The 12573-nt window shown below is 36.8% G+C and overlaps 1 protein-coding gene across 7 annotated transcripts in view; it reads left to right on the plus strand.

The window, feature by feature from the left end:
- Positions 1–12573, plus strand: part of CARMIL1 (capping protein regulator and myosin 1 linker 1) — a 315566-nt gene that overhangs the window by 228249 nt on the left and 74744 nt on the right. For all 7 annotated transcript variants that reach the window (XR_003437580.1, XR_003437579.1, XM_027128538.1 and 4 more), the window contains exon 24: positions 6126–6224. Coding sequence is in view for 5 of the 7 variants with exons in the window: in XM_027128538.1 (XP_026984339.1) it covers positions 6126–6224 (99 nt within the window). In the remaining 2 variants the exon portion in view is untranslated. The remainder of the gene's footprint in view (positions 1–6125; positions 6225–12573) is intronic.

Genomic DNA, 12573 nt, shown 5'->3' on the forward strand with positions numbered 1-12573 from the left:
GATGTGCTCAAATATTTCCCATCTGAGGAAGCCTGCTCCACCTTTATTATGATGTTATTTGGGAAATCTTCTAAATCTTTCTTCCCTCTTTGCTCTTTCATCTGGTGGTACCACCCTCTGTCCAATCTCCTAAGCTTGACTTTTTTCCCTCTATATCTTCTGTAGCCAATCAGTCACCAAGTTTACTGATTCTAGCGCATAAATCTCTTCATTAACTCTCCTTCCCTCTATTCCTATAACAGATGCCTTTATTCAAACCTCATCCTCTCTCACCAGGATGATTACATCCTCTTGTCTGTTTTCCATGCTGCAGTCAAAAATAGCCATCTTCCTTCATGGTGAAGTTGATCAGACTAAAACGTTCAATCCATTCCTCCTGGTGGCTTTTAGGATAAAGCCTCATCTCCTTAACTTATCATGAATTTCTGCCCAGGATCTGCCTCCTATTCACCGCCAATTTCATCTCTTACCAACCCTTAGTCTTTGTTTTGCTCTACCTCAGGGAACTTGTTAGAAATGCACATTCTTGGGCCTCAGAAACTGGGGTGGGACTTAGCCATCTGTGTTTTTCTGAGTTGTCCTGATGATTGTAACATTTGAGAATCACTGCTGGACTCTAGATGATACTCGTGCTTTCCCCACAACTGTGCATATCTGTTGAGATTGAAATCAAGGGTCAGTTCACCCAGGAAGACTTCTTGGAGTCCCTTTTCCCTGCTAGGTAGGTGGTCTTCTCACAATTTCCTGTGGTTCTCTCCGTCACTGGCCTTGTGACATTGTTTTAAGTTACCTGCCTCTTTTTTTTTTTTCTTTCTCCCAGCGACTGTGAGCTCTTTGAAGGCAGAGCCTATATTTTTCATCTTGTTTTATTCTCAGAAGCTAGCGCAGTACCTGGCATGCATGCTTGGATGTTCTTTAGACATTCAGTGAATTAAAGGGAGTAAGGTTGGGAGTGGAGGGGAGAGGAAGCTGTGGTGTAGCAAAAGAAACCATCTAAGGTTTGGATTCAGAAGATCTGACTAAATCAAACTCTTCCCAGCGTTGTAAATTCAGTATGTATTTAATTTTTCTGAACTTTAGTTTCTCCATCTACATAAAAAATAAAGCTACACAATAACTGTATTTAGCTGACACTTAGCATATAGTTTATATTGGGTGCCTGACACTATTTTAAATGATTTACATAAATTAACATCTGTCATCTTTAAAACAAACCCATGAGGTAGGTTCTATTATATGCTCATTTTACAGATAAGAAAACTGAAGGACAGAGTGATTAAGTAATTTACCTAAGGTGTCCATGAGGATCAAATGAGGTGGTATATGTGAAAAGCAGTTTGTAGACGGTAAAGCAATATACAAATGTTCGATATCTTTACACTTTCCTAAAGGATATTAGTCAGCGTATAACAAAAGACATATTCTACAGAAACAAGTTTTCTGGTTTCAGATTAGACATGTAAAGAGTTTGGAAGTCATCATTGCCATCCTCACAACAAGAAAAAAAAAAAAGCTTAACAAACAGAAAATCAGTGACTTTTCTTAGGTCTGCCAGAGAATTGAGGTTACAAGGCAAACTGTCACCCTGGAAACTGGAGAGATGGTAATACAGAGAATCACAGAGAATCAAAGCTTACCAGGGGCAGAAGCTAATGGAGCTGGTAACTCAGAGGAATGCTTAAACAGTAATTGATGAATTGCTGGAGGCTTAGTGTGGACTAGTTTAAGAGCTTAAAAAAAAAAAAAAAAAAGAAGCTAAATACTCCTAGGTGCTTAGTCTTAGGGAGGCCCTGACCTTTGCATGGGTTTTAGTTACAGGAACCCAAGTTATCACAGTGAAGATTGGAGGAGGATAATTCACTCCTGTTTCTGGCAGGGGGAAGGGAAAAAGTAACCATTTTGAAATACACTCAGAGCATGCTGTTCTCCATAACAAAGGCCTACCCTCAAGAGAAACTATTCTACCAGAGCCTTATCTGACCTAGTAGAAGACAGTTAGACCACTGCAGCCCTTCCAGCCTTCCTGTTGCACATAAGGGAGGAAAACAAAAAAGACCAAGAAACACTTCTGAAGGTCACAGTCCAGGGACTCAGGCCTGGTTTAAAAAAAAAAAAAAAAAAAAAAAAAGCCTAAATTTAATCACATGATTATAGAATGCTTCCCCTCTGTATTATACTTCCATCACAAATCAATTATAATAACACTGAATTACAACTAAGCAAAGCTGTAAGACATTTTATTTAAGGAGGCATTTCTAGGGAAACCCCAAAACAGCAGGGGAGACATAAACAAGGTCAATAGAAGAAATTAACTGGCATATACAGTTACAGCAGACTTTCAACACAACTCAGCTTCTAGCCAGATGAACATAAAAGCCTCACATTAAAAGAATGATTACCTCAGTTCCTATTACTAGCTACATGATATCTGGCTTTCAACAAAAAATTACAAGGCAAGCTAAAATACAAGAAAAAACACAGTATGAAGAGACAAACATCAGAACTGGACTCAGATATGACACAGATTTTAGAATTATCAGACAGGTAATTTAAAATAACTGTGATCAAATATGTTAAGGGCTCTAATGGAAAAAGTTAAAAAAAACAACAAAAAAAGCAAGAACAGATAGGTAATAAAAGCAGAGAGACAGGAACTCTAAACAAATCAAAAGGGAATGCTAGAGATCAGAAATGCTGTAACAAGCAAAAAAATGCCTTTTATGAGCTCATCAGTGGACTGGACACAGCTGAGGAAGGAATCATTGACCTTGAAGATATGTCAGTAGAAACTTCCCAGATTGAAATGCAAAGAGGAGAAAAAGAAAAGGGGGAAAAAAGAACAGAAGATCCCAGAACTATGGGGCAATTACAAAACATTGAACATCCTGGTAATGGGAATACCAGAAGGAGAAGAAAGAGAAAAGAACAGAAGAAATGTCTGAAGTAATAATGACTGACAGTTTTCCAAAATTAATGACAGACATCAAACCACAGATCCAGGGATCTCAGAGAACACCAAGCAGGATAAATACCGCCTCCCCCGCAAAAAAAAAATGATGTGTAGGCATATCATATTCAAACTGCAGAAAATCAAAGACAGAGAAAATCTTGAAGGAAGCCAGAGGAAAAATATACCTTACATATTGAGAAATAAGGGTAAGAATTACATCAGACTTTGAGTCACAAAGCATGCAAGCAGGAAGAAAGTAGAGTGAAATATTTATTTAAAGTGTTGAAAAAAAACCCCCAAAACCCAGCAGCTTAGAATTCTGTATCTAGCAATATTTTCCTTCAAAAATAAAGAAGAAATACTTTCTAAGACAGCAGTGTTACAAGGGGTGAAAGGGAGAAATTGGTGATATTCCCTTATAATGTACCTGTACCTGCACTATTTGTGAAACGGTATACAGTTGACCCGTGGACAGCATGGGGCTTAATCTGAGTATACCTTATAGTTGGCCCTTCTTGTCTTCATCCATGGATTCAACCAACCATGGACCATGTATGCTGTAGTATTTACTACTGAAAAATATCCACTTATAAGCAGACCTGTGCAGTTCAAACCTGTTTGTTCAAGGGACAACTGCAGTGTTATTTGAAAGAGGAGTTGGATGAATTGTAAATGTATATTGCAGACACTAGGGAAACCACTAAAATATTTATAAAGAAGTATACTTAATATTCTAAGGAAGGAGAGAAAAGTGCAATCATATACAATACTTAAAACCAGAGAAGGCAGAAAAAGAGGGGAGGTTAAAAGAAGAAACAAAGAGCAAATGCAGAGTATACAAATATATTAATTATAAAAGTTGTGTCTTTTTTAAATGAAAATTGGTGACTTTAAAGCTCATATTTATTGTTTTTTTTTCGCTATAGTATTTAACTATGCTCTTATATATTCAAGTTTTCTTTTTTCTTTCTTTTTTTTTTTTTTTTTTTTGCGGTACACGGGCCTGCTCACTGTTGTGGCCTCTCCCGTTGTGGAGCACAGGCTCCGGACGCGGAGGCTCAGCGGCCATGGCTCACAGGCCCAGCCGCTCTGCGGCATGTGGGATCTTCCCGGACCGGGGCACGAACCCGTGTCCCCTGCATCGGCAGGCGGACTCTCAACTACTGTGCCACCAGGGAAGCCCCTCAAGTTTTCATTTTAACAGAACTGTCCTCTGGAAGAATTATGGCTCTTTAATTTTACTCTACTGAAAAACAATATTGTGATTCTATACTCAATCTTTATTTTTTTTAAATATAAGATTCCTTTATTAAAACAGAATTTTTTTGCCCTCTGTGCTGCTGCTATTTTCAGCAATGAGACTGAAGATGTCTGACTGACTGTAGACTGTCTCCCAGGTCACTGCTGCCCAGGGGTACTGGCAAATGTGATTAATGACACTTTTGGCTCTTCTTCTTTCCTTTTGACCTGAGTCAGGCCCGTGTCCTGTCCTGGTTCTCTGTCTTGGTCTCTAATGGTGCACAGAAGGAAAGTTTACCTTGTAAACTTTCCAGATGCAAATACTTTCAGCAAATAACTTTCACCGTTATGAAAGACACTTAAGCATTGTTTTTCTTCCTTCCCCTTGCACTAGCTTTTAGAAATGAGCTTTGAATTTTATTTTTTTTTCTAAAATATTCCCTCCGGGCTCAGTCTGTGAAGCACTGTTGGTGCACCTGGGGAAGGCCTGGAAGCGCATGGGCCAGCCTTGGGTGCACTGCCTGTGTGTGAGCTGAGCCTCCTGAATAAACGAGCTGCTCTCAGAACTGGCCCATGGCCAGGGCTTAACGAGGCCAAATGTAGAAGAACAAAACAAAATCACCCAAAGCTGAGTGGCAGTGTGCCTGTCATATTTTAGGCAGAATCTTTTTTTAGCAAAGACATTCTACCTTGATGGTAATGTCACCTTGGAAAGAGATGACTTCTTGGAAAGCAGCAAGAGAAAATTAATGTAATATAATGTCATGGTATTAATGTGTCACTTTAATGATGCTTCATTTCAGGGATCTTTTTTTATAATATCTTCATTTATGTTTAGTAGAATGGTACATTTTGTTCTGCTTTATGGTTTCCAAGGATGATAATAATTATAGCCTATATTTTAATTATTCCTAATTGGCATTAAGTAGTAGTCATTTTAGCATATGCAAAATGAAAATGAAAATGTAATAATCCTGAAAGCCTCACAGTTACTAGAAATTCTTAACCAGGGAACTGTAGTGACAAATTAGAAGCCAAATGGTTAAGTTGCATTATGAAAACAAATAAAAACAACAACTGAAAAAAAATAGATGGCATACTTAATCATCTCAATCATTCTTTAAAAAAACACATTAATAGGTATTCATTATAATCAATAGTTTACATTTTTCAATGTATTATATATCCATTGTATATTGTTCTTCTTCAATACTTCATTTCAATCTAGTTATCATTTGTATGTTTGAATTTTTCATAAAACATTGTCTATGTATAAAAATATAGATTGTCAAGCAACTTCAAGATTTCTCATTTTCTGTAGAAATCCATTTTCTTATTTTTGGTAATTTTGCTAAAAGCATTCCTGTTTTTGAGAAAACATGTAAACCTGGTGGATTAAGGAAATTGGTATATGGTTTTGAGTTGTACCAGCCTGTATCCTTCCAATTTTGTACCTATTTTCTCCTTTTTTCCCTTAAAATAAAGAATTTTCTGAGTGCTGGTGGATAAGGCCAAGGGGTTCAGAAAGGACCATCCATACACTGTAGGGGTATTTATTTAGCTTCTGAACTGTTTAGTGGTTAAAAATTTGTGAGAGAGAAAGATTGCGATCGTGTACAGGAAAGTGATGAGAAGTCACTAAAAGGGGTCTCTAACCCTGCAGGCAATTAAACACTTGCTCATCTTTGTCAACTACTGAGTCACATAAAAATTACCCTGGTTACCTGCGAGTGAAATTTCTAACTAAAAACACCCGTAATGCATTACGACAATAGCCAGTTTCCCCATCTCATACGTTTTGTGGGGTCAAGGCCCTGGCAGGATGTGTGAATTAGTCGCTTGGGTCTTCAGTTTAGCAACTGGCTGTTGCACTTATGATTTTACTCTCTGCTGAGTCGAAATGTGTTCTTGAGAGAGACATGTGCTTAATTTCCAGATAGAAAACTATCTGCTCCGGAATCACGAGACTAGAAAATACCTTCAAGAGCAGGCCTACCGCCTACAGCAGGGCATTGTCACCAGCACCACGCAGCAGGTAAGAAGGTGCCAGTCTTCTCCCAGTGACAGTTCCTCCTCCTACACATGCTGAACTGACCCTTTAAAGAACCAGGGACCAAGGATTTTTATCGTTTGAATCATTCCCAATGGGGCAGTAAGAACCTGTTTCTGAAAATGACAACAAGTGTTAAGTAGAGTTTAGAAATGCTAAATATGCATTTTTCATTGTTGATGATTTCTGCCTTTTAAGATTGTCAGTAAGGTGTATCTTAGATTTATATACAACTATTAGGAACCCTGGATTACAGATGATAAAAGTCTGAGGGTAATCAAATTTGCTACTTTGGATACATCCTATTCTTTTTCTTCTACTCGCTCTCACTTCTATGAGTAGGAAACAAATTCCCAGATTCTTCTGAATAATTAAGAATTTGTTAAGAATTATTCTTCTGAATAATTAAGAATTTGTTGAATGTTAATTAACACAAGTGCTGAAGAGAAACTAAACTGTTTTTTACTTCATTCCTCTTCTCTCTACCCAACTTTAGAATAAAAAAAGTATGGAATGTTTTCCTCCAAAAATGTTAACCAAAACCAAGGAACATAAGATATTTGAGGAAAACCTATAGGATGTCAAAGAAAGAAGAAGATAAACCAAAGAACTGAGCTCAGATAATTCAGAGTATGGCAGAGGACTTTAAAAAAATATTGTAATAAGTAAGTTCAGAAGGAATTGAGACAATATTATATCCATAAAATAGGAATGAGCTGCTATGAAAAAGAATAATCAGAGAATAAGAAACAATGCTTAACAGTTGAAAATATGAAAACTGTGATATAGATTTAAATTAACCAATAGGGCACAAATTAAGCTGTTTCTCTGGTAGAAAACAAGAGAAAATCTTAAAACATGCAGTAAAAAGACAGATAAAATATATGAGAGAAAAGTAAGTCAGAATCATGAAGAGATTAAAAGTGACCAATAGCCTTCTAATAGGAACCTTGAAATTTAAAAAGAATAATAGAAAAAGTTAAAAAAGAGAAAATAATAGAAAAGCATTTCATATGAATCTTGGGGTTGACCTACTGAAATTGATATGGATGAATGGGTAAAGGCCCACACCTCGTCAGAACACTGAGAATAAAGAAAAAACATCTTAAAGAGTTCCAGACAGAATAAACAGGCTATCTTACAAGGGAACTGGAACCAATTCTTAGCCTCAATCTCAATTGCTAGAAACAAATGAGGTTCAGAGGGGGATTTGTTTTGGACCAAGAATTCTATATCTAGTCATTTTATCAAACAGATGCGAGGGCAGACTAAAACTGTACTCAGACATGGACCCAGAAATTTTACCCCCAATATTCCATATGAAAAAAGGCTTTTTGAGGAAATTCTCCAGCGTAACAAAGAAAAACAAGAAAGTATACAATACGAGGTATAAATAAGAAACTGAACCAGAAACGAAATCATAGAAGTTATAAGAGCTGAAAGAAAGCTTTAAAAAGTTGCCACTTTGGGAAAATCTGCTTTGAGCTGCAGAATTAAAAGATACAGGATTACATTTCTTTCTCTATGAATCCCATAATCATAATTCTTTACCTGCATTTTAGTGGACTTAAAATTTTAATATCAACTTAGACAGGAAGGGAACACCTAATTATTGCTACACTAAAAAATTTACATGTTGGAAATTTTAATGTAAAAGTAATGAAACTAATTAAAATTCAGAGTTGAAGAGGGAGAAAGGTGAGTGGTAGTATAAGTATACTAAATTTTTACTTCTTGTTTCATGGAATAATCTATATTCTATAATTCATAAATAAAAAATACAGATGTAAATCTATTTAAAGTTAAAATGGAAGCCACCAAAAGAATTAAAACAGGGTTTTCAAAAATGTTTATTTCAGCAGATTGAGAGGAACTGACTGGTAGGGAAAGTTTTGTCATTTGAGACCATTTTGTATGGTTTGTTCTATTTTCTTACCTTGGGCAGATGTCACTTTAATTTTTTGTGGTGTCTGGTTTTGGTATCAGGGTAACACTCATCTCATAGAATGACTTTGGAAGTGTTTCTTCCTCTTCAATTTTTTGGTATACTTTGAGAAGGGTAAGTGTTAAGTCTTCTCTCAGTATTTGGTAGAATTCACCTGTGAAGCCATCTGGTCCTGGACTTCTGTTTGTTGGGAATTTTTTTTTTTATTACTGATTTCATTTCATTACTGGTAATTGGTCTATTCATATTTTTTATTTCTTACTGATTCAGTCATGGGAGATTGTATGTTTCTAGGAATTTATTTCTTCTAGGTTGTTCATTTTATTGGTGTATATTTGTAGTAATCTCTTATTGTTTGTATTTCTGTAATGTCACTTGTAACTTCTTTCATTTCTGATTTATTTATTTGAGCCCTCTCTCTCTTTTTCCTTGATTAGTCTGGCTAAAGGTTTATCAGTTTTGTTGATATTTTCAAAGAACCAGCTCTTAGCTTCATTAATCTTTTCTTTTTTTTTTTTTTTAGTCTCTATTTCTTTTATTTCCGCTCTGATCTTTAGGATTTCTTTCCTTCTACTAACTTTGGTTTTGTTTGTTCTCCTTTTTTGAGTTCCTTTAGGTGCAGAGTTATGTTATTTATTTGAGATTGTTCTTATTTCCCAGGATAGGCTTGTATTGCTATAAACATCCCTCTTAGAACTGCTTTTGCTGCGTCCCGTAGATTTTGGATCATTGTGTTTCCATTTTCATTTGTCTACAGGTGTTTTTTGATTTCCTCTTTGACTTCTTCAGTGATCCATTGGTTGTTTAGTTGCATATTGTTTAGCCTCCACGTGTTTGTGGTTTTGCACTTTTTTTCTTGTAGTTGATTTCTAGTCTTATACTGATCAGAAAAGATGCTTGGTATGATTTCAATCTTCTTAAATATATTGAGAATTGTTTTGTGGCCCAGCGTGTGATCTATCCTGGAGCACGTTCCATGTGCTCTTGAAAAGAATATGTATTTTACTGCTTTGGGATGGAGTGTCATTTTAATTTTTTGTTGTTGTTTTTTCTTAAAAGAGAATGAAGGAATGACGTCCATAATAAATGAGTTGCGTGTAATATTTAAGTAGGTAAAATTATATGGATGACTGCATAGATATACATAGAGATTTGTGAAAAGTGTTCACCAAAATGTTAATGATCGTTCTCTCAGGTGCTGTGATTAGGTAATTTTTATTCTCTTATACTTCACAGTATTGTTTGAATGCTTTACAGTAAGCATGTATTATTTATATAAGGAAAAGTAAAGCGATATGTGTTGAGAAAAAGAAAAACAGTAATTATGAGTATTAGTGAAGTAACAGGGAGTTTTGAGAAGGAAAACATTATTTTGACCTTACCAGTGCCTTAAAAAATCTAAATTGTTTTCCTGCAGCAGACCAATATGAACCTTTAGTACTTTATGGTTTACTGTTATTTCCTGGTTTTAGTGTTTAACATTAAAAACAATGAGAGTGCTAAAATCTTACATTGAACCTTTGCCTTGGGTTCCTTTATGAGCTACCATAATGCAGGCTTTTCTTAATACAATATCCTTTTAACTTTTTTCCTCCTTTACAGGGGTTTTGCTCATCCAAAAAAATTACTGCCACAACCTTTAATGCTAATTCTTAAAAGTAGGTTTCGTCTTCTCAATCAAGAGGAAATTATACACAGGAGGCATATACAGATATTTCATTCTGCATGGGTGAATAAATCATTCTGAATTATTTGAGTCATTATGTAGTAGGTATACTGCCACCTTTTTGCTTTAGGGATTTCTTAGGACATGATGATTAGCAGTTTTCAGACTTTAATTGTTTCAGTCACCTTAGGAGAGATTTATCTCCTTCTTATTGAAACTTCTTATTGAAGTTTCCAGAAATAGGAACACAGAAAGAATAGACCCTCTGTGACTACTTCTGCCAACCGCATAGCCAGTCATCATTCCTGGGTGACACTGAGGGATTAAAATATGTTTCAGTGAAACATCGCAGTCTCATAATTGTTCACATATTTGTTTTTGTCTCTGGTCTTTGTTTAGGAAAGACCTTCACATGACGACACTCCACCTCTGACCTTCACATGACTCAACATTCCACCTCTGCTTTTGATCGCTTCTTTTCCATCTTATAAACCCTCTTAATCAAGAGTTAGCAAACTTCTTCTATAAAAAACCAAACAGTAAATAGGCTTTACAGCCTGTATGGTCTCTGTTGCAACTACTCAGCTGTGCTATTGTAGAGCAAAAGCAGCCATAGACAATATCTTCATGAGTGAGTGTGGCTGTTCCAATAAAACTTTATTTACAAAGACAGGCCCAGAATTGATAAACTATGCTAAGCCTTCTCACCCTTAAAAGAAAAAACAAAACAATTTTATTGCCTAGACCTATTTACTTAGCACACTCTCTTTCCTTCCTTTCATGTGCAGATTTTTATACTTGCTTTCATGACTTCTTTGCTACCCACTCACTTTGCAACCTTTCAGAATGTGCCCTCTGTCCCAATCTGTCTGCCGAGATGGCTCTCAGTGGACCTGGTCACCGAGTCAGAGGCCTTTTCTCCCTCTTCGTCTTTTGATGAAAGGAGGCCATCTGTATGTGTAGTGGTCAGGAACTTGGGCTCTCAAGTCAGATGACCTGGATTTAAGTACCGGCTCTGCTATTCCCTCTCGGTGGGAACTGTTGTTAGTCATTTACTAACCTCTTTAAGGCTTGATTTCATCTGTAAAAATGGGGAAAATGACTCAGAAGGTGCTGTGACAATTCAGTGAGGTGATGCGTGCAAAGTACTTGGCTCCTCACTGGTAAACATTGTTTGTAGCTATATTTTTATTATCACGATTATTATCATTATTATAGACTGTTTCATCTTTCTTAAGACGCACTTCTTGGTTCATCCGACAGTGTGCTGTTCTGAATATTTTTCTACTGCTCTTTGTCTCCTTTCTACATAACTTTCTCTTTTTATCCTTCAAATGCAATCATTTTTCAGAGTTTTGTACTTAGTGCTATCTGATCTGCTTCTGCCATTTTTAACTCTCATCTGTGGATGACTCCTGGATCTATCCTCTCAGTCCCTGTTTCTTTCCAGAAAATCCTTTTTTTCAACTGCTTGTTCAGCATCTTCATCCAGATGGCCCTCTGAGAGAGCACGGTCACTACGACCAAACTCATCCCTTAGAACAACCGATTGTGCCATTTCTCTCAGTGACATCATCATTCACTGCGGATAGAGCTCCTGGAGTCATCTTGGATGCCTCGTTTGCTTTCTTCATCCAAGGTCACTATTCACTGCCCATTTACCTTCAAGGTGTTTTTTACAGCCATTCTTTTCTTTCCGTTTCTATTGCCTCTCCTCTTGTTAAGGCTTTTTATTAACTCCCTCCTATGTCTTCTTTTACAAGCACTGCAAAGACTAGTTTATTCATCTTCTGTGTCTCCTTGTGCTTTTTTTTTTACATCTTTATTGGAGTATCATTGCTCCACAATGGTGTGTCAGCCTCTGCTCTACAACAAAATGAATCAGCTATACATATACATATGTTCCCATATCTCTTCTCTCTTGCGTCTCCCTCCCTCCCACCCTCCCCATCCCACCCCTCTAGGTGGTCACAAAGCACTGAGCTGATCTCCCTGTGCTATGCAGCTGCTTCCCACTAGCTATCCATTTCACGTTTGGTAGTGTACACATGTCCATGCCACTTTCTCAGTTTGTCACAGCTTACCCTTCCCCCTCCCCACATCCTCAAGTCCATTCTCTAGTAGGTCTGTGTCTTTATTCCCGTCTTACCCCTAGGTTCTTCATGACATTTTATTTTCTTAGATTCCATATATATGTGTTAGCATACGGTATTTGTCTTTCTCTTTCTGACTTACTTCACTCTGTATGACAGACTCTAGATCCATCCACCTCATTACAAATAGCTCAATTTCGTTTCTTTTTATGGCTGAGTAATATTCCATTGTGTATATGTGCCACATCTTCTTTATCCATTCATCCGATGATGGACACTTAGGTTGTTTCCATCTCCAGGCTATTGTAAATAGAGCTGCGATGAACATTTTGGTACATGACTCTTTTTGAACGATGGTTTTCTCAGGGTATATGCCCAGTAGTGGGATTGCTGGGTCATATGGTAGTTCTATTTGTAGTTTTTTAAGGAACCTCCATACTGTTCTCCATAGTGGCTGTACCAATTCACATTCCCACCAGCAGTGCAAGAGTGTTCGCTTTTCTCCACACCCTCTCCAGCATTTATTGTTTGTAGATTTTTTGATGATGGCCATTCTGACTGGTGTGAGATGATATCTCATTGTAGTTTTGATTTGCATTTCTCTAATGATTAATGATGTTGAGCATTCTT

Source organism: Aethalodelphis obliquidens, unplaced genomic scaffold (genome assembly GCF_003676395.1).
Source record: "Aethalodelphis obliquidens isolate GAN/ISIS:26980383/991018 unplaced genomic scaffold, ASM367639v1 scaffold34, whole genome shotgun sequence".
Classification (NCBI taxonomy): domain Eukaryota; kingdom Metazoa; phylum Chordata; class Mammalia; order Artiodactyla; family Delphinidae; genus Aethalodelphis; species Aethalodelphis obliquidens.